At 37.2% G+C, this 23540-nt stretch overlaps 1 protein-coding gene across 1 annotated transcript in view; it reads right to left on the bottom strand.

Annotated features, from left to right (window-relative positions):
* Positions 1 to 2577: 2577 nt before the first annotated feature.
* RSPO2 (R-spondin 2) overlaps positions 2578 to 23540 on the bottom strand; it is a 163888-nt gene continuing 142925 nt past the window's right edge. The window contains exon 6 of the mRNA XM_047783417.1: positions 2578 to 4052. Coding sequence (XP_047639373.1) covers positions 3937 to 4052 — 116 coding nt within the window. The 3' untranslated portion in view covers positions 2578 to 3936. The remainder of the gene's footprint in view (positions 4053 to 23540) is intronic.

Genomic DNA, 23540 nt, shown 5'->3' with positions numbered 1-23540 from the left:
CATACTGTTCTCCACAGTGACTGTACCAATTTATATTCCCACCAACAGTGTACAAAGTTACCCTTTTCTCTTGTCAATATTTGTATTCTTTTCTATGATAGCCATTCTGACAGGTGTGCAGTAATATTTTATCATAGTTCTGATTGCATTTCCTTGATGATTAGTGATAGTAAGCACCTTTTCATGTGCCTGTTGACCACCTGCATGTCCACTTTGGAAAAATGTCTATTCAGGCCTTCTACCCATTTTTAAAATTGGGTTGTTTGGGTTTTCTTTTGATGTTCAGTTGTGTGAGCTGTTTATATATGTTGGATATTAACCCTTATCAGTCATATCATTTGCAAATATTTTCTTTCATTCAGTAGATTCTCTTTTCATTTTATCAATGGTCTTTTTTGTTCTACAAAAGCTTTTAAGTTTAATTAGGTTCCATTTGTTTATTTTTGTTTTCCTTTGTTTTAAAAGACAGATCCAAAGACATATTGCTGTAATTTATGTCAATGAGTGTTCTATGTTTTCCTCTAAGAGTGTTATAGGTTCCTGGTCCTAAATTTAGGTCTTTAATCCATTTTGTGTTGTTTACAGTAATAGAGAATGTGCTAATTTCATTCTTTTACATATAGCTGTCCAGTTTTCCCAATGCAACTTATTGAAGAGACTGTCTTTGCTCCACTATATGTTCTTGCTTCTTTCTTGTATATTAATTGACCAAAGATGCATGGGTTTATTTCTGGGCTATTTTCATGCCAGTATCATACTGTTTTGATTACTGTAGATTTCTAGTATAGTCTGAAGTCAAAAGCATGATTCCTCCTGTTCTGTTCTTCTTTGTCAAGATTGTTTTGGCTGTTTAAAATTTATATGGAAACACAAAGACCCTAAAGTTATTTGTTCTAGTTCTGTGAAAAATGCCTCTGGTATTTTGATAGGGATTGGAAAGGAAAACGTAAAACTGTCACTTTTTGCAGATGGCATGATAGAAAATTCTAAAGATGCCACCAAAAAACTACTAAAACTCATCAATTCAGTTAAATTGAAGGATACAAAATTAATATATTAAAATCTGTTGGATTTCTATATGCTAACAATGAACTCTCAGACAGAGAAATTAAGGAAATAATCCTATTTACAATCACATCAAAAAGAATAAAATACAAAGGAATAAGCCTACCTAAGGAGGTGAAAGACTTGTATTCTGAAAGCTGTAAGACACTGATGAAAGACATTTAAGACAGCACAGATGAAAGGATATACTGTGTTCTTGGATTAGAATATTGTTAAAATGACCCTACTACCCAAGGCAATCTACAGATTCAATGCAATCCCAATCAAAATACCACTCAAGCTTCTTAATTGAGAATATTGTAGGCCCACTTTTACAGATGCTAAACTACTTGAAAGTATTAAGAAGAAAACCAGTTTCATATGTTCTATTTATACATATTGTATGAAGTATAGGAATGGTATAGCTATTTGTGGAAAACCACCAGATCTTCTTTGCATAATTACCCTGAAGCTGTAAATTACACTGTAGAGTGTGTGTCTCTGTTGGTTTGTATATGCTTATAAGTAGGAGGCTTGGAAATTAAGTAGCTGTAATCACTTCCCACAAGAATAAAAGTTTGAGCAAATAATATCCAGACATCAAAAAACAGATTGAAGAGAACTGATGCTTTCATAACTATGTTCTGTTTTGTTGATGAGAATTATTTTTGAAATAGCCAAGGACAGGTAACAAATTGTATTGCTTAGTATATGCCACTCTGCTGACCATACTTTAACATTTTACCTAATTGAATCCTTAAAACACAACTCTTATCCATTTTTTACTTAATTTAGATCTTAAGACACATACTGTTACCTCCATTTTATAGATGAGTAAACTAAGACCTGGGGAGATTAAATAATTTGTCTCAGGCTACAGAGTCCAGACTAGAAGAGAGGCAGTGAGTCTCTAAAATCCCCATTCTTAACCACCTATGCTATAGTGAAATTTATATAGCTAAACTAGTGTCTGAGATGTACTTATAAACATAGGGTTTAAAATTTGTCTGCTTTTTTTTAAGGACTATTATTTAAAGGTACAGCTGTTAATGTACTGCCTTTTTTTTTCCCCCCACCTAAATGGATCTCTCAGGAAAAGAAAATCTCCACAAAAAATAATTTTGAATTTTTTAATGCACAAAAGAACGTCCCAGAGACAGAACTGGTATTGACTTATTAACGATGAAGCACTATATAAAGAAGCCCCCTTCCCAGTTAGTAAATAGGAATATAGTGTAAATAGATGTGAAAGGAGGTGAACACTTTAGGATTAAATGCAAACCCTAAAGTTGTATACAACATTCATATATGGCTTATTATCTCATAGCAATATTATTTTCATAATGATTTATTTGATATTTATACTTACTGGTAAGATGCTTTTTGACTGAGAAGTTAAAACAAAAATGTGCAAGAGGTAGTTTAGCCAATGCAAGGTGAGAAAAAGGCTTTTCCTTGCTTCTGTTTTTTTCCTCAAAAATCTACAACCCTTCCTTTTTAATTTTCTTCTGCATCAGCAAGGGAAATAATTTTTCTTTTGAAAAAAAAAAAAAAAGGCAAATCAAAACCCTCTAAGAACTGCTTCCCCTAAAGTGGACAAGGATGTTTTGGAAACAACTGCTCTGAAAGTTACCTGGGCAGTCTCCACTCAGTCTTGGATATGAGATAAATTCTGGCTCAAAGAAGACCTGTTAAGATCTGACCAGAAGTTGTAGGAATTCATTCTGTTTTCTCCTTAAATACGATGCATGGCCTCATGATAGTAATTTCTACACTGACCCAAGAATATTGATAGGTGTTCTGTCACTGCAAGTCAGGAACTGCTTTAAATAAAAACTCTCTCTATATATTGAAATTTGAAGTTAAAAGTTTGAAAACTTCTCTAGCTGGCCTGTGAAACTGCATGATGAATTCTCCAAATGACTGCAAGTCATTCCTCATGTTTTCAGTTGACTTTATGAGACACATCTAGACTCAAAGGGAGTTTTGGCTTCTGACTGCCAGCTGCATCATGCTTGAACTGTTGAGAGACGTGGGGAAGGTCTATTGATATTCAAATCCCTTGATACGGGTCATCTGATTCTATGTACAAACTAGCTTATCCTATCCTTACAATGAGAAATAAGCCCACACAAAAAAAGGAACGTTAAGTTTCAAGGGGCAACAAAACATTCATCAATTCACAAAACTAGAACAGTCATTTACCAGACAATGGTTAGGAACCACTAGAAACAAAGTGACATTAATCAGTATTAATCAGGTATGCCTTGTTACACAGAAGAAAGCATAAATATACAGTAAAATGAGAGGTTTATATGTAGCCCCAGCAGAGTATGTACAGATCTGAGCCACTGTGAAGCTGAGCGGGAATTCCTGTAGCAGGGTCCCAGCTAAGAGCAGCTTCCGCGCACAACTGTTGGAAGCTAGCAGACGCTGAGAACGTGTGGTAACACTAAGCAGATACCCACATGCATTTATCCTTGAAAATGCACAATGTGAGAAATAAAGGTCACAAGTGAAATAGCACTTTGCCTGCCAAGCATTGTCCTTCCCATAAATATGCACAAGTCCATTCTCCAGTGGGGGATCTGCAACCTCAGGCCTCCTGCCCCTCCACAGGGCCAGGGCGACTCTCTTGGTGGCACAAAGGGAGCTGAGTTTCAAGCTGTACACTCACTCCTGCCTTCACAGTCTCCAGATGCAAACCAAAGCATAAATAACACAGAGACCATGCTTGTGTCTCCTCCTTTCACAACGTTACTGGGAACAGGGACTGGTCAGAGCAGCACAAATGCCACACACCAGTGTCCAGGAGTGGAGAGTAGCTCTGTGCACTTCTGCAAAAAACACCACCCCACCACCCAAAAAAATCCACCCTCTGTGTCTTTTATTTTACTGATTAGCTCTATCTGTAGCTAGGAAGACGCTGTGTTGCTCCTGGGCTCTATCAATCAGCTTCCTCTTCTTCTTCTTGTTCTTTTTCTCCTTTGCCTTTGGAGCTCTCTTCCCTGCAATGGGGGTGGGGGCGGGGGGGGGGAGGGGGGCAAGAAATGAAGACATGTCAGAAAAGGCTCTTTCTCTAGGAAAGAAAACACAAAACATTAAGAGTTTTACACAAAGCCCATCTGGAAAACATCACCTATGGAAAAAGCAGCCTCAAAGAGAAAATTGTTCACATTAATTTTGATGGAATAATAATAATTTACTAAATTGGATATGCTGTCTAAAACAGAGACTGATCTTCCTGTTACAGGGAACTGGCATATTTAAAAAGCTCCCAGCGGCCTGATCAGTCCTGCAAATATCATTCTGCCACAAAAATTCCATTTATCCCCTCCTCCTTTTAACAATGCTACCCTTTACTAGACATCTTTACATCTTTCTACTGCTCCACATGTCATTGGGTCAAAAGAAAATAAGCATCTATCTACAGTAAATATACCAGAAGTTTCAAACTCCCCTCTCCCGGCCCCATGGGAGAATAAAAACTCTAGCTTTTAACATCACTCCCCCAGTGTTCTCCAAAGGCCAATATATGAAATGACATATGTGGAATACTTCTTTATTTTCTATAAAAATTCATGAGGACATCATTTGTTACATGGCTTATGGCTTCTTATACAAATCTCCTAGGCAAGTTGTTCTGAGAGCAAGGAGAATCCTTGACAGTTTCTAAAGAAGTTGTGGGTGAATGTCTCACTACCAGAAAATCCTATTTCTAGTCTTTGCTTTAGCTACTAGGAAGCCCAGCCCATAGCTAAAATAGTTGACGTCTTCCTCCATCAGGAGTTTGGGGATGAAGTTTTCCCCTTGCCTCTGCTGTATTTTACTTCTTCCATCTTGTGGTTATGGTTCATGGTCTTCATAAAGTCTCAACATTTTTTGGCAAGTATGGATACATAGGACTGTGAGGAAAAAAAGAGTAAGGAACATAGTCATTTGCTTTAGATCCTTTACCCTCTTTGGGTTCTAAACACATAGGAATCATGGGATTTATAAAAGAGAAAAGAGCTTTGAGGCTCATCTGCATTTGTAGTTTGGCACTGTATACTTTTGGTACAGGAAAGTCTTCCTCACAGTCTAGAAAGAAACCTGTCACCTCTTCTTCCTTCTCTACCTGACCCCACTTCCAATTTTATCATGTATTTCTACAAACTTAAGTTTTCTCTTCCTATGAGGTAGGGCCCATTAGACACTGTAGCCATCAGTACCACAGATAGAACATTCTTTTCTTATCCATGCTCTCCATTGTTCCTGCACCTAAGAAATGCAATATCCCAGAGATCCTTTCATTACAGGGACATTGCTGGTCAGCTTTTCAATCCAGACAGTGGAGAAGGTGGCTGATTTTAGAAATGGAAAAGAAATAGGCCAGAGGTTAGATAGATAGACACATGCATGCTCTACAAAACCAAAGTCACATGAGATTAAAGGAGGCCATGAGATTTCTAAAGAAGGGAGGCAGTTCCCATTCCTGCTCTTTCTGATCAAAAAGGATCTGTTTTGTTTGAGGATAGATAACAGTTTCACTTGTTAAGACTCTAGAACATGATTGGTACATAGTCAATATTCAATAAGTAAAACTTCCCTGTGTAAAACTTTTTATCACAAAAGGTAAAGAAGAATAACTTATTTTTAATAGGACACTACAGTAAAATAATAAGAATACAAGCATGCCCTCATATTAAATTATGAAGGTCCTTGAAGTTAACTTCTGGTTCTCATTAAATTCTGGCATTAAACTTATAATGGCATTTTGCCATCTTTAAACGTAGTTATTCCTACCCAATGAAACTTTACTCCAAGCCACCATTAATCAAAGAAACTGTAAAGTTACAACTATTTAGTAACACCATATCTAATGATGAGACACACTCCTGAGGGAAGAGAGATGACATAAAATATAATAGCATGTTTAAAAAGAAGCTTCAATTATAAAGCTTTATGTAGGTTTTCTTAGTTCTATATTTTCTCTAAAAATAACAGCAAAAAATCCTTAGTTTAAAAAAAATCATTACCATGTAAAAATTCAGTTTATGTTTCATTTTTTTTAAAGGCTGGAGTTTCTTCTAGAAGCAAATCAGAATTAAATGAAAAAACGCAAACCTTCCTATATTTTAAAACATGTTAAGATAAAAATATACTGAATATGTTATTTAAAGAAGGCTTTCACATTCAACATTTCAATTCTTCATATAAATTATGTAGTTGAAAGTTAAATGTGCATGAATTTCGGTTGCAGCGAATCTATGCTAAATGACTGTGAACTCATTTTAAGAGAAGGCTAATTTCATGTTATTAATATATTATTCCAATGTAATTGTCGATATCAAGTGGTCTTTTGTGTTTGCTGGCTGGTGTAACATCGTGCAATAGGGGAAGTTAATATTTGCATAAAGCAGTTCATTTCATACTGTGGCAAAAAAAATCGTAAGTGCTTTGGCAAACTTACTTTATACAATCGTATGATTATTCCATTGGCAATAAGTTATATCGTACTGGTTCCAACTATAGATGTTTTCGGAGACCTTATTAGAGCCCTAAAATTCTTCCTCAGAGGTCCCTTTTAAATGATATCTCTGTGCTATTGGTCATTGCTTGGTTTTGGTTTTAGTCAGCCCCATTTCTCATGTAGGACATAATGCAAATACCAAACAATTAAGATGGTTAGCCAAGATTTGAACATGGATAGTCCTAACTTAACTGAAAATATTTTGTGATCCATACTAGGTTGTTTTGACTTTAAGCCAACTCAAAGTAATAAAATATTAAAACATAAACTACTAACATAGGATATGGAAAGGGTCTTGCACATATTTTCTTCTGAACTCCTATATTTGAAAATGTTAAGGAACTCAAGATTAAAGCTGATAAAGATACATCCTTGTTCTTATCTACATATTTGAAAATAAGTTATACTGGACATGTGAGTATATTACTTTGTTTCTACTTCTTTACGTCTGTGGATATGAGATTAGACTCAGAGAATGACTTCTATGTTTTCAGATTGTTTCACATTATCAAGCACATTCGTCCTGAGCATTTAAAAGCAAATATGATACCAGTCACCCAAAGAGTAATTCAACTCATGGATTTAACTTTGTTTTTTAAAAAAAAGACTTGTAAAATGTACTGCGCAAAATGAGTAGAAAAGATTTGAGTTTTATGAAGACTGTCAGCCTTCAGGTATGTCCAACTCTAATGAAAAATTCTGCACTATCTTTATCCTGAGTATTTTAAGAATGCAGTGCCTTAACAAATCACTGGTAGGTAGGCAGTCTTGTAACTGGGATCCCTGGTAACACTTTATGGTTGTGACTCTCAATTTCAACATCTATAGAATGAAGATGCTATAGTTATCTTTCACTAAAGTCATGAAGCATCATTTGAAAAAGCTGTGTTCCTAGGATGAAAAAATGTGTAAAACATCACTAGCGAGACCAGATTATCATCAACATGAACAAAGTTAGAAAGATGCTATCAAAGCCAACTCTCCCCAACATAACGACACTGACTTGCACACATGTGGAAATGGTCCAAGAGGATAACCTATCAACTCTTCTACACAGAAAGGTGAACAGTTCCTTATGGAAATACTCGTAACATCCAGCTGTAGATTACTGCTATTAGAATCAGAAACAGAATAGATTATTTTGAACCAATATTATCAGGCAGACTCACAAATTACATGAAGCTGTGAAAATACGGACTCCACTGCCAGTCGGACATGAATGCCATTCTTTCATAAGCTCCCCAATTCAAATGATTTTCACTTTTATTAGATTTAAGTAAGAGCTTTTTCATCATTGGAACAATGGCCCTTGTAAGACATAAAGGCTGTTCTGGGTTTGCATTACAATTACTGAGTGTTTTGAGAAAGACTTCCTGATGATAAATACAATGAAAGAACATTCAATAAATTCAGTAGCTGTAACTACAGAAAAAGATAAGAGCTTCTCTCTCCATATATATACACGCATAAACATACACACAAGCAAAACTGGACAAAGTAAGCCATATCGTGAAAATTATAATTACCCCTGGTATAGTCGCAACTATTGATGACCAGCCTAATCACCTGAAACCAGCATCAAGTTTAACTAAATTTTAATCATAAGTTTATGATGCTGACTTGAAACCTGGGATTCACTGTATTTATGAAATTCATCATGGAGGCTTAAGAATCACCTCCAATGATCCTGCAAAGCACCTAAAACTTGGGACAAGAAGTCTGTGTAACTACTAACTTGACGAATCTTGTCATACTTCAGAGGACGTGCTGGAGGCAGCTTCCACATGTAAAGCCACAAGGACTGAGATGCAGATAATAAATAGTAATTGGCCTATTTCTTTTTCTCATACAGATAGTTTCAGTTTGCCCAAGAATGAGTAGCAACAGAGATTTATTCATTTAAGAGTGTCTGATCACTCACTGGAAAAAATGCCAGCCGGTTTCTAAAATATTGGAAAAGCTCATAAAAATAGACAAAACACCTAAATACAATTCATAAAAAAAATAAAAACAGCTAATCAATATAATTAAAGAATCAAATCTCATAATTAAAACTGCCAACTGAGATAGAACTGCAAAGATTCTTAAAAGTGAAAGTTTCTAAAAGTGGGTGAGAATGTGGTGAGGCAGGCAACAGGGATATTTATGAGAATATAAAATCGACATAGCCTTTTTGAAAAGCCATCTGGCAATGTGTACAAAAGCATTAACAATATTCCTAACTTTTGACTCAGATCTAGGAATCTATCCTAGGAAAATAACCTAAAGTTGGACAGAGATTGATGCATAGAGATGTTTACTATCATTCTGGAAAAACAGTAAATTACCTAAAAGCCCTACTACAATTGTTCAGGACCTCTTCTTTTTATGATTATTGAAACTATTATAAAGTCTGCTTTCAGCTATGAAGTATTTTATATTTTAAGGCCATGACAATTAAATTTATTCCCAAGAGTGCTATTATTACATGTCCCTAAAACTTATCGTAAAGGGGTATCAGTAAAAGCTTGTTATTTGGAAGCATTCCTTCTGTGGTGGTAAACAGATTCCTTAGTGGAGAGATAGATCAGAATTGTATCTATGAGATGGCATTCCTATCGTGGCTCAGCAGAAACGAATCTGACTAGTAACCATGAGGATGCAGGTTCTATCCCTGGCTTTGCTCAGTGGATTGAGGATCTGGTGTTGCCATGAGCTGTGGTGTAGGTCAGGGACACGGCTTGGATCCCATGTTGCTGTGGCTGTGGTGCTGGCCGGCAGCTACAGCTCAGATTCAATGCCTAGGCTGGGAACTTCGATATGCCCTGAGTACAGCCCTAAAAAGACCAAAAAAAAAAAAAAAAAAAAAGAATCTAAGATATGAAAGCTTAAGAACTGCTAACCTAAATATTAGACATTAAGAATGAATTTTGGCTTGCAAAGCTTCTTTTCTCTAGAAAGGAATCCAAGTAGGCAAATATGATGAGCAGAACTGGGTCTACCACTATATACCACATAGCCTAAGATAAAAAGCTCTCCACTTTCCATAATGGCAACAACATATTGATGGTTATTTACCTACATTAGCTAGACAGTCAGAGGAGAGAGTGAGCTAGAATGAGTAAAGCAGATGAATCCATTTGGCTCCTTCTTTATAGTACAAAGTTCCTTAACTGGTATTTTAAGTAACATCTATCTGGTTTTTCAGTAATACGCTCTTTCCACTGAAAACATTTCACAGTTGTCTTTTTAAAGGACTGGCAAATTGTCCACTAGCTGTTTAATGTTAGTGATCAAAATTTTTTTAGAAAAAAAAAGCTAGAGAAAAATCAATAAATTTTAAAGTGTTGAAAAAATAACAAGCCACCTACTTAGGAAACTTTACTGGACATCTTGAATTTCAACTCATAACTTGAAAAACTTTCACCTTAGTCATTTCATCTTGATAAAAAAAAAAAAAAGAGCACGTGCTTCTAAAATTCCACACACAATCTGGAGGTTAACTTACCAGTTGTCTTATTCATCTTACAAGGCTATTGGTGGAGAGTGACAACCATCCAGAACAAAAAATAGTGGACAAAATGGGCTTCTCTAAACATACAAACATGAAAGTCATTCAGAATTCAGAACACTTAATATCTTTGCAGATTTATACTAATTTGTAAGCACTAATACAATAAGGCAATTCTGACTGTGTGTTATTTATTGTTCTTTTATCTGTAAAAGTTTACCATGGTTTTGTTGTAAAAAGAAGAGTACAATTCTTCTCATAAGACATTTTAGTAAGCGTGAGGTCTGTTGCTGGTTTTGCTGAAAGGAAGCCCCATCTGGTTTAAAAATCTTTTTTTATGTTTACATTGATGAAGATGAAAAGATAATCCTAAGGACGACCTGAACCTTTATAAATTAAGTGTATCACCACTGAGGTTTCCTGCAAACGGTATTTCAAAATTTCCTCATCATATAGCTCCAAAGAAAATTACTGTTCTTTGGGTATAAAACAAAATTTCTATTCCTGAGCCCCTAACAACTCATTTGAAGCAATAAAAGACCACAGAAAAGTAATATGAATAATATCTGGGTTTGTTCCATACAATATTGGTCACTCAGTTGATTTAAGTTCTTAGAGATCAAACATAAAAGGACAAAAATCAGTTTAGACAAGATTCCATGGATTTAAGATAGGTGAGAATAAACAAAGAGAGGTGGCTTCAAAAATGACTAAAGTTCCTTTCATAGCTATTTTAGGATCACTGTATAAAAGACAAAGATCCTGTCCAAAACTTCGTGTGAAAAAAATATATAACTCTACCACAAGGGGGCAATAATTCACTTTATTGTAAGATTTTCTCTGGTTTAAATATGTATGTATACAGGAGAGCTTTTAGGCTCTAACTTCTTACTTTCTTTTAACCCCAACTGGAAGTATTCTTTTTTCTTTTCTTTTTAGCCAAAGCTAAAGCAGACTGTAGTGGACTAAAGAATAGGTAGCAAGACCCAAATGCAGCATAAGGAAAAATATAATTACTTTTCTATTAAAAAGATGTTTGAAGGTAAGGAGGGCTAATGAGAAAAGAAAGTTAAATTAAGATGAATATGCTATTTGAACAGTGATTTAGGGGTAAAAAGCATTATTCACAAACCCAGTTTCCCATTTTCATACAGGAAAGTTAACCTAAACAACTATAAAGAAGAGGCCTTTTTTTCCTTAGGTCTTTTATCTAAAAGAAGAGAGTTATAAGAACTAATGATGATCTTCATATCTTATGGTCCAGAGAGTGCACATAAATTTATTATTAAGTACAAAAGCTGATTGTTGGGTGGTGATTCATGACCAAGGCTTCTGATCACGTTGGCTTCCCAGCCAGTGGACCACACTGGGGAGGGTGAAGAGACAGCAAGTATACCTGACATTACTACCCTCTGCTCTGGTCCAACCCTGCTAAGTGCTTTAGATAAAAAGCAAGCAAGGCACAGAAAACCAGAGTGACCTATCCAAGTTCCTACAGCTAATAAACAGCAGAGCCAATGTGGAACCAGGTTTCAATACTTCTCTCTTATATAATTTTACAACTGTTAAAGTCCCTGGATAAGGACACAATGATAGTTATTTTTCAAGAAAAGCATTAGAAAACAACAAATATTACTCCAACAGAGTTCTGAGAGATTTCCATGAGCTCATCATAACTAAAAAACGCTTATAAACTGTCAAGTATGGAATATATGACAACGTATCTGTAACTTCTACTTTCTGTAAATTTACATGGCTTGATCTGTGGCTTATTCTTTTTCTTACCTTTTATCAAGATGCAATCTATAGTTTCTTGGTGGGGTAAGTGGATTGGTAGACAGTCCTGCTATGTACCATTCACTGTGGACCATACACATTGTTATGTCGTGAATATCATCAAAAAATTTAAGTACTCAAATCATTCTGCCAGAATGTCATACAGCTATGCACCCTAAATCTACTCAAAATAAATAAAATTTGAGAAAAACATCAGGCTCATTTGGCATTCTTAAATTAAGTCAGAAAAACATCATGTTTTGCAGAGAAAGTGATACTACTGATTTCATTTGATAAGGAGCAATAGGATAACCAGAGAAGAATTTCAAGTCCCTCCAAAGCTGACCTCATAGTATATCAGAAGGTACCTTTTAAGATAATTCCATTTGAATAAGATGATTTAATCCCTTCTTCTTGGTCTTCAATCAATAACCATTAACTAAATGAAAAAAAAAGAAGTCCAAGAAATGATGTTTAGGCCTATTATTATATGGCAAGCATTTATTTAATTTGGATTCAACACAATTTCTATGGGACTTGAAGACATACCTACAATGAAAAGAAAGTAAGGAAGGTTTCTACAGGATGGTGATGTCAGAATATGGGTTATCAGTCCAGCCGTGGCTCACCTGAGTGGCAGGCCTTACATGAGGACGGTCAACACAGGGTTACATGAGGAGAGGCAGAGGCTGGGTCAGGAGCCGCGGCAACATGAGGGGATGAATGTTCATCTTCCTCAAATGCATCCTCTCTCTGCCCTTGCAGCCCTTTGAACCTCCCTCACTAAAAAAGTCACCACCTTTTGCTCCAATTGTATGTGTGCTTATATTTCCTGGCTCCTAGTTTGTGAATAATTACAAATAGCTACAATTTAATGCCAATGTGTGCCACCGAGTACTGGTTAGAGTCTTACTAAAAATCAAGTTACAGACACTCATTCAAACTTATTTCTAAACTGATAATAACAATGGCACCCACCTCAGTACTGCTGTAAAATAAACATGTGTCAAGTTTCAGATACTCTCCCTGGCACATCCATGCGAAATAAATGACAGCATTACATGAGGCACCTCATGTGTATTATTTCTAGTCCTTATGACAGCCCGCGAGGTAAGCATTATTTTCACTTTGCCGATGAGGAAATAGGTTTAGAGAAGTTAAGTAAATAGCTCAGAATCACATAGCTCGTCGGTGATTCAAACCAACATCTGGCAGATCCTAAAACTTGTACTCTTTCCACTGTACTCTTTGGATCCCTGGTGCCCAGCAAAACATCTTTGATCTCATAATCATTTAAATGGCTGCTGAACAAACTAATCAGTAAATACTAGGCTGAAGAAAGCCATCAGCTTCCCCACCCAGGCCCCCCACTACATCAGCCTTCTCTTGGGCCACATTGGCTGCCCAGTGGGCCTGGCCTACCACTTCTATTTCTCATAGTAGTTATCCTCTGGGCTTAAAGGACTTCAAAGTCTCAGGTTCCTGGGGATAAGCAACAGAGTTAACATTTTCATGTCAGTAGCAACAGTGCACCCATGGAAAATCTCAAGGGAAGAAGACATAGGATGTCTCTTTTTCAGCTGGGAGTTGGAGGAAGTTTAGACTTGTGGTTCCAAAAGCTAGTTCACGGGCCAGAGATGGTAGAATCCTCTGGGGAGATTATTATTATTTTTTGTCTTTTTGCCTTTTCTAGGGCTGCTCCTGCGGCATATGGAGGTTCCCAGGCTAGGGGTCGAATTGGAGCTATAGCTGCTGGCCTACACCAGAGCCACAGCAACGCTGGATCCGAGTCGCATCTGTGACCTACACCACAGCTCACGGCAATGCCGGATCCTTAACCCACTGAGCAAGGGCAGGGAGCGAACCCACAGCCTCATGGTTCCTAGTCGGATTCATTAACCACTGAGCCACAATGGGCACTCCTGAGATTTTTTTTTTTTTTTAAATATAAGTTTCATTGCCATACACGAACTCCTGAATGAAACACCTTCGGGAGGGAAAATCAAACATCCTACTGTTTAATAAATTTGCTTAACCTCAACTGAAAACAGTAGTTCACTCTCCAGAAAAAGTGCAGACTGTTAAATATATAAACTGAAATCAAAGGAAACTACCACACATAATACAAACACACACACATATATGTATATGTACATATATGGGTATATACACACACATAAGAAGTATCTATAGTATTTCACAAGCATTGCTTATGTCATGCTTATATCACTATGTTCTAATCAGTTTTATTTGACAGGTCTTAAAGAAAAATGAGAAATGAAAAGTTTACATGTAACATGAAAAAATTTAAAATGTAATAGAAATAATTGAGAATAAACCATCACTGAATCCAACATCCCAGAGGAGACATGCATTCCAAACTACTATAATTTCAGTAAAGACATCGCCTGGAGTTTGATAAGAAAATTATATAAAAGAATATCAGTGAGCTCTTACTGTGTTGTAAAATACCTGCTTCTCACAATCTTAGCAGGGCAGGTTCTAGGACTTGTGCTGAAACTTGACCTAAAACCATCAATGTGAAAATAGTTAAAAAGTGACTTTGAGGAAAAACTACAGAGAATGCTTTGCCAAGAAACAAAAAAGATATCAATGCTCACAGGATATGTGAAAAATTATCTTTTAAAATAGAACTGTTTTCTACCTTTCACTATGTTGCTAATCAAAAAATAGATAAAATTATAGCTACAAAGATATAACACAACCATAAGAACACCTCTATCTATTAGGGAAGTTAGAGACTGAGTTACTGAGAACAGATGTGAAAAGCTTTTTTTGTTTTACTACTTTTCAAAAAGTTGGAAACTATTTCTCTGACAGTAGCTTAACTAGAACTCAGTCGGAAGACAAGGAATGAATTAAGAAACTTCTGGCAATTGCTTCCAGTCAGTTTGATTCTAATACAAAATAGAAAAGAAAGTGTGGGTGATAAATATTAAAGAAGATTAAAATGTATACTTTGATACTTTCTTGAAGTAATAAACATGTTTTGAATTTTTTATTTTAATTTAATTTTATTTTTTTGCTTTTTAGTGCTGCACCTGCGGCATATGGAAGTTCCCAGGCTAGGGGTTGAATTGGAGCGACAGCTGCTGGCCTACACCACAGCCACAGCAAGGCAGGATTTGAACCGTGTCTGCAGCCTACAGCACAGCTCACAGCAATGCTGGATTCCCAATCCACTGAGCAAGGCCAGGGATTGAACCTGCATCCTCATGGATCCTAGTTGGATTCATTTCCACTGCACTACAATGGGAACTCCCTGGAGTAATAAACATTTTTAACTGCCTTAATGTTTCCAAGTCTTCTTATGGGAAAATGTAAAGTTCTATCCAAATAGTGCTATCTAAATATTTTGTTAAAAACTAAATTGATTCTGGAGTTCCCGTCATGGTTCAGTGGTTAACGAATCCGACTAGGAACCATGAGGTTGCAGGTTCAATCCCTGCCCTTGCTCAGTGGGTTAAGGATCTGGTGTTGCCGTGAGCTGTGGTGTAGGTTGCAGATGCGGCTCGGATCCTGCATTGCTGTGGCTCTGGCGTAGGCTGGCGGCTCTAGCTCCCATTCGACCCCTAGCCTGGGAACCTCCATATGCCGAGAGAGCGGCCAAAGAAATGGCAAAAAGAAAAAAAAAAACTAAATTGATTCTAACATAAATCAAGTCTTTCTTTGAAGACAACTGCAGATGTGTTTCAATGACTATTGAATCTTAAATTCTGGGTCACAGAAGGTTTCAGTGGGCACGAAGTAGGCTATTTTAAAAAGTACTGGGGATAGGGTCTCTGAGGGTGTGTGTGCATACAAGTGCATGTGTATCCAAAATATATCTCCCGCTATAGACTATATCTGGGCATATTAGTTGAGAGGACAGTTTACTTTCACGTAAATACACCTGTGTTATCTTCCAGCATGAGATTATATTTTTAGGATTATGACCAACGAATTACAAGTTTCTTTTCAATTAAGACTAAGAAATCCTGGGGAATTAAAAATTATAAACTCAAGGAGAGTTGCAACATTCCTACAGTAAAAGTTTATGGCTTGCAGTCATAACTAATCAATGCTATTTTTCTGGCTCTGACAAAGAACATTTTGCACTGAATACAGCAAAGTTTCTTTAAGGGTCCAGTTTTTATGCCTCAAAATACAGAAAATGATCCCTATTAACTAATTAGGCAGAGCATGATTTCAGAGCTCTCTTCTAGTTCCTGTATTTATAAATAGAATATGGAAACAACCAAAAATCTAGACAAAAGGCAGTTGTGTGATGAGAGGGAGGAAGAAAAGAAGAGGAGAGAGAGAGAGAAATGATTATTACAGCTACCACTCAAATAAAAGTTGGCCTAGGGGACCATTTTATAAATCCTCATTAGAAATCAATCACTGGTGTCACCCAAATGACAAGTAAACATTTTAGTCATGACAGGATATGATTTTTTGAAGTCTTACTGTACTTGTTAGACCTTATAAGCTGTTATAAAGGTCACTTTGTCATAGGTCCTACCCTAAGGATTTCCATCATAGAAATGCCAATAAAAGTAATTCATAAAGAGGTTCTAAGCACTTGATCCTTTATGGAAATCTGCAGAGGAGATGTTACAAAAAAAAAATGGCAACATTTGAGTTATATGCCATTTTGTTCTAAGCATTAAAGTTAAGGCAAAAAGGCATATAATGACTACTGTAACTAGCACTGTATTGCACACTGAAAATTTGCTAGATTTCAGGTGCTCCTAGCAAATAGGTGTTTCTCATGGATGTGAGAAGATATGTAAATTAACCAGATTGCACTAACCATTTCACTGTGTGTATGTCTATCAAATTATCATTTGTACACATTAAATATATACAATTTTTATTTAAAAATTAAAAGAAAATGACCATTTGATTTGGTCGTTAGGATGTCATCGGCGATCTTAAAGGCAGGAGTTCAGTAAAGCTGAATGTAGGAACCAGGAGTAAGTCAGAGATGAGGGCGTGAAGGCTCCACTAAAGATCACTGTTCCTAGAGAGATGGAAGGGGCTAGCAAGGGGTTCCTTAGGATGGGGAAATCTGAGACGGAATCTGAGGTGGAAGAAGAGAAGCATATAGAGCATGGGAGATGGTTTCTGCTATAGTGAAAATATGTCTAGCCACATTCACATCATCAAAGGAACAAAGAAAACGCAAAGAGAAAGGATTCTCTTAAGGCAAAACCATATGAGCTACTTATCTGTAATATTAGATTAGAACAATCTAAACTATTTCATTCCCATGTAACTCTGAATTTCCATGCATCTGGAGTGCATGGAAATCCAGAAGCCATGGACATGTTTAACAACCTTCCTTGAGTCCTAATTCCTTCCTCATGCTGTCATTCCTAGACCTCTTTACATGAGAAAACCTAAAAATTAATGTTTTCAGCAGGAAAAAAATTAATAAATGCATTCTCTGTGCCAAACTGTGATGATAATAAGTAAACAAAGTAAAAAGAAAACATTTGACCATATAAATCCTTTTCCAAATCCATTCTGCATTACTCTACTAATTTGCACATTACACAGGTTGAGTGCCCTGCTGAAACACTGGCTTTTCCACTGAGTAATAAGTATTACCTAATGCCGGCAAAATTTTGTTTTCTAGATAGAATTTAGATCAGTTCCCATTAAGGGTTAACTGAATGCATAATGTTATGCAGGAAAAGTATTCTTTTTTATTATTATTATTAAAGTATAGTTGATTTACAACATTTCGTTAAGTTCTGTTATACAACCAAGTGACCCAATCACACACATTTCCCTGTGCTGTACAGTAGGTTCCCATTTTCCATCCATTCCAAATATAACAGTTTGCATCCCCCAAATCCCCAAAATGCCCATCCATCCTACTTCCTCCCCCTTCCCTCCTGCCCCACCTGGGAACTCCTGTCTACTCTTCTTGGCCATGATCTGTTTCTGTCTTTTGTTTGTTATTTTTAGATAGGATTGTCTGTTCCATATTTTAGATTCCACAAATAAGTGATATACTATGGTATTTGTCTTTTTCTTTCTGGCATGCTTCACTTAGTATGAGAGTCTCTAGATCCATCCATGTTGCTGCAAATGGCATTAATTTGTTCTTTTATGGCCGAGTAATATTCCATTGTATATATGTACCACATCTTCTTAATCCATTCATCTTTTGATGGACAGTTAGGTTTCCATGTCTTGGCTATTGTGAATAGTGCTGCAATGAACATACGGGTGCATGTATGTTTTTTAATGAAAGTTTTGTTGGGATATATGCCCAGCAGTGGAACTGCTGGATCATATGGTAGCTCTATATTTAGTTTCCTGAGGTACCTCTATACTGTTTTCCATAGTGATTGTACCAACTTATATTCCCACTAATGTAGAGGAGACTACTTTTTTCTCCAATGGCTACACAGGTGAATTCTATCAAACATTCAGAAAAGAGTTAACACCTATTCTTCTGAAACTTTCAAAAAATAGCAGAGGGAGGAACACTCCCAAGCTCATTCTATGAGGCCACCATCACCCTGACACCAAAACCAGACAAAGACACTACAAAAAAAAGAAAATTACAGACCAATATCACTGATGAACATGGATGCAAAAATCTTCAACAAAATACAAGCAAACCTAATATAAATATATATTAAAAGGATCATATACCATGATCAAGTAGGATTTACCCCAGGGATGCAAGGATTCTTCAATATCCACAAATCTACCCATGTGATATACCACATTAACAAAGTGAATAATAAAAACCATGTGATCATCTCAATATATGCAGAAAAGGCTTTTGACAAAATTCAACATCCGTTTCTGATAAAAACTCTTCATAGAGTGGGGATAGAGGGAACCTACCTCAACATAATAAAAAACATATATGAAAAACCCACAGCTAACATCATTCTCAATGGTAAACAATTGAAAACATTCCCACTAATATCTCAAGAACAAGACAAGGAATGTCCACTTTCACCACTATTATTCAACATAGTTTTGGAAGTCCTAGCCATAGCAATTAGAGAAGAAAAAGAAATAAAAGGAATCCAAGTTGGAAAATAAGTAAAACTATCACTATTACTATAGTTACTTAGAAAAACCTAGATAATATACTATATTTAGAAAGCCCTAAATACAGCACCAGAAAACAATTAGAACTCATCAATGAATCTGGCAAAGTTGCAGGCTATAAAATTAATACACAGAAATCAATTGCATTTCTCTATACTAATAACAAAAGAGCAGAAATAGAAATCAGAAAAACTATCCCATTTACAATCACATCAAAAAGGAAAAGCATTCTTTACCAACTGTTACTCCATGGGAATTTTACATACTGTCAGCTACAATTGGTATACACTCATGTATGTATCTACTCAAAATAAGCACAGTAAGTTAAAATAAGTAGGTGAAAAGAATAATGAAGTGTTTACATATATGTCTGGTTTAAGTGTCAAGTTACACAGCCCTTCTAAAAGTAGCTTTTCTCCTGTGTTTACTTATAGGAATTTTATAGTTTCAGGTCTTAAATTTCAGTCTTTAATCCATGTTCAGTTAATTTTTGGTGATGTAAGATAGAGGCTCAAATTCATTCTCTTGTATGTGGGTAGTTTCCCCAAAGACATTTATTGAAGATACTATTCTTTCCCCATTAGGTATTCTTGGCTTGTCAATTATTAGTTGATTATATATGTATGGCTTTATTTATGGGCTCTCTATCCTGTTCCACAGATCTGTGTGCCAATGTTTATGCTAGTACCATACTGTTTTGATTACTGTAGATTTGTAATACAGTTTGAAACCAAAAAGTTTGATGCCTCCAGTTTTGTTCTTTCCCAACATTTATTTGCTATTCAGGGTCTTCTGTGGTTCCATACAAATTTTAGGGTTTTTCTATTTTTGTGAAAAATACCACTGTAATTTTTCATAGAGACTGTATTGCATCTATAGATGAACATTTTAACAACATAACTCTTCTGATCTCTGAATACGGGGTATCTTTCCATTTATTTGTGTCTTCTTCAATTTCCTTCATTATTATCATGTTTTTGGTGCATAGATCATTCGTGCACCATGGTTAAATTTTTTTTTTTTTTACTGTTTCTGATGCTATTATAAATTGGATTTTTTTTTCCAATAGGTCATTGTTAGTGTATAGAAATACAACTGATTTTTTATGTTGATCCTGTATCCTGAAACTTTACTAATTTTTTTGTAAGGTGCAATGGTTTTTTGGTGGAATTTTATAAATTTTATATAAACGAAATCATGCCATCAGCAAACAGAGCCAGTTTTACTTCTTCCATTCCAGTTTGGACGCTTTTATTTCTTTTCCTTGCCTAACTGCCCTGTCTAGGGATTACAGTAATATGTTGAACAGGAGTGGTGAGAGCAGGCACCCTCTCAACAACTGCATGGTCTTTGGTGAATGCTGCAGGGGGAAGAATGTCTTTAGAGGCTGCAAGGGGTTGGGGTTCTCAGTGGTGACTCCCAGCTCAGAGGCTGGGGAGCAAAACAGGCAGCAGTAGTAGCTGGAGCCAGTGGTGTGTACATGCTCGGCTGCAGGAAGCCAGCTGCAGTACCTGGGTCGTGGCAGGGGCTAGTTGCAAACACACACACACACAGTAGTGGGAACCAGGGCAAAGAGCAAGAGCTAAGGACAACTGCAGGTACACTGGCAGCTCTGAGGGTCCTGGCTATCAGTGTGCACTGATTCTGGTCTCTGGTGTACCAGAGGTACAGTGGAGGCTGGTGTCAGGATTCAGGGTGGAAACATGTGGTATAAAGCTGGAGGGGCTGGCTGGTGGTGAGCACAGGGATACAGGCCAGGGATAGGAGAAAGGGCTAGATCCAGATCCACAAGAACCTGTAGGGGCCCTGGTGTCAGGGTAGCCTTCTGTGGCTGCCCGATCTCTCCATGGCCATGCACAAAGCAGTGGAGGCCAGTGATGGAGGTTGAGCCAGAGGCATACAGGTGTGCAGCTGGAAAGAATAGCTGTAGATGTGCCCATTGGTGCAGACCAGTGACAGCAGACAGGCCCAGATCCAAGACCACAAGCAGCTATGGAGGCCCCAGCCATCAGCATGCACTTCCATGGCCGTAAGGCCTTGTCATGAGTGCACACCTGGCAGTGGAGGCTGATGATGGGCATGAGACAAGCAATGCAGGTGTACAGGTGGAGGGGCTAGCCTGGAGAGTGCACATAGCAGTGAGGTCAACTTGGGATGGGGGTGGGGTCTGGGGTAGTGTCTGGCACTCATATGGCCACAGAGGATCCTGGGGTTAAGCTGGAGGTGGGGGCAGGCAGCGGGAAGAGACTCAGGAGGCTGGTGTCAGCATACACAAATAGCTAGGGCCGAAAACCCAGTGAAATCTGCGGTGGCTGTGCTGGCCGCTTGGTTTCTTCAGTAGTGAAAGCTCCTGTTTTCATCTGCAGGACTGGTCACAGGGAACAGTAGTTTCTTCAACTGTGCATTTGATTCTGGTAGCCCTGCTTTTCTTCTTTCTTCCCAGTCTTCTTTAGATATCTCACCTTTGCTGGTCTCTAGTGGGGGCAACTGAAGTGGGTCCTCAGTACCCCAGCAGGTTGGGGAAGCTGGTCACTCCACCCTTCCTTTCCCTGTAAGGGGACTCCTTCTAGCTGGGGAGTTTCCCTAGGTGCAGAGGATGCAGTCTTGGGAGGTAGGATGATGAAGGCAAAGTGAAACTTCTTCCTTCTCTTTCTGTGTGGTTCTTCTCAGGTTTTTTTTGTTCTACTGGGTGTTGAAGTTCCTGAAGTGGAACTTAAGGAACTTGAGATCTCCCAGGGCTGTTTGTGGATAGTTATCTAATTTTTTTTTTTCTGGCCGCACCCATAGCATGCAGAAGTTCCCAGGCCAGGGATCAAACCTGCGCCACAGCAGTAACAATGCTGGATCCTTAACCCGCTGTGCCACCAGGGAACTCGCGGAAACTATCTAATTATTGATTTTTGTGAAGGGATGGAGGCCGGGGGTCTCCTGCTCTGTCGTCTTGGTGAAGTCACTGATAACTGCTTTATAAAGTGATTGGTAGGATACCGGGATGATTTTATCATTGTTCTTTAAACTGAACATGTATGTATACATTACATGTACTTTTTAGTGGGTGAAATATTTCTTTTAAAAAATAAAAAATCACTGCAAAATATCACCCCTAAAATAGGAAAACAATTAATTCCTGGAAATAACTATTGTTAAGCAAAGGGATGTGTGTTTGTGTGTATTATATATAATACAAATTTTATATGCATATATTCTTTAAAGCAAAGCATTACTATATTATAAATGCTAATCAAGTACCTCATTTCCTTTTTGCAGTTTTTTCAAGAAATGAATACACTGCCATTATACCCTATAATTATTGTATCTTTCTGTGCTTTTGCTACAGGAATCCTTATTATCAAATCCAATCCCTGCCTGAAAACATGCTGGATGGCAAATTTTTGAGTAGTGAGGGCCTGTCTTCCATTTTTGACATGAAAAAAATATTTCCAGTTTACAAAATATCCCAACAAATTTCCCAGAATATCACTAAAACCCTTGAAAACATGCATGTAAACAATTCAACTAAGGCTTGAAAAAATATTTAAATAGCTTGTCTATTTAATAAAGTTCAACAATCCCTTTGATGTATTTTTGTTAACCAAGCAATGATACTGTACAGTACTGGAAGCCCTATCTTTGAGGAAATAAAGTGATCAGTGAGAAATACTACAGTGTGACCCCAAGAGAGCTGTCATCATTTCCTTCCTTCCTTCCATTCCCTCATCCAGAGGCAGAGTCTGTTCCTCCACTCCCTTTGAATCTGTGCTGGCCTTAGCAACTTATATGACAGAGGCGATATTCTGAGACTTCTCTCAACAGAAGCACTGCAGCTCTGTTCTGGGTCCACCATCCTGTGAAGAAACCCAAGCTAATCCTATGGAGAGACTAGGTCGATAGGGTGACATTCCGCCAACACCAACCCTTCTAACCATGGGGCCAGACATGGGAATAAGAAGCCTTCAGGTGGACCTATCTTCAGCAGTCACTTGATACAACAGAGCGAGTGCTCCCAAGTGACAGCCTCCCAGCTGCAACCTGTCCACACTTGATCTATGCAACATGATAATAAAATTCTTCATTTTGACCTACTATATTTTGGAATGTTTGTCACACAGCAATAGATAACTAGAATTCACACTATCTTATTGGGAGGACTGCTGAGGTAAGATTGAAGTACATTGTACCTCCTTCTTGCCTGGAGTCCCACCATTGAAATGGTTTTGCTGGCAAGTGCATGTGAACCCATTCTGGTAGGGTTTGAGCCATAAAACTGGTTAAAATTTTTTGTAAGTTATTACAGCAAATATTCCCGTAACAACACTTCAGGTAACATGATGTATCAGTGAAGATAACTAGCTGGGTTACAAGATTATAGATTACTTTCATCTTTCAAAACTTAGATGCTGTTTCCACTACTTAAAAACAAAACTGGAAGTATAAGGACAGCTTGATTTTGATTTTTGTCCTTTTGATGTCAAAAACTTTTTTTTATGGATGCTTATGGAATTTTTATGCTTATAGAATGTTTTTGCCAGGCTATGGCTATATATGGATCTCTCATTCACATATTGAGTTCTTTGGCTCTATAAATTATAACTAGGCTATTTTTCAACTCAAGTTTTTCATTGCTAATATCTA

This window comes from Phacochoerus africanus, chromosome 6 (assembly GCF_016906955.1).
Source record: "Phacochoerus africanus isolate WHEZ1 chromosome 6, ROS_Pafr_v1, whole genome shotgun sequence".
In the NCBI taxonomy this organism is placed as follows: Eukaryota; Metazoa; Chordata; class Mammalia; order Artiodactyla; family Suidae; genus Phacochoerus; species Phacochoerus africanus.
This window is presented reverse-complemented; position numbering and strand designations above follow the sequence as displayed.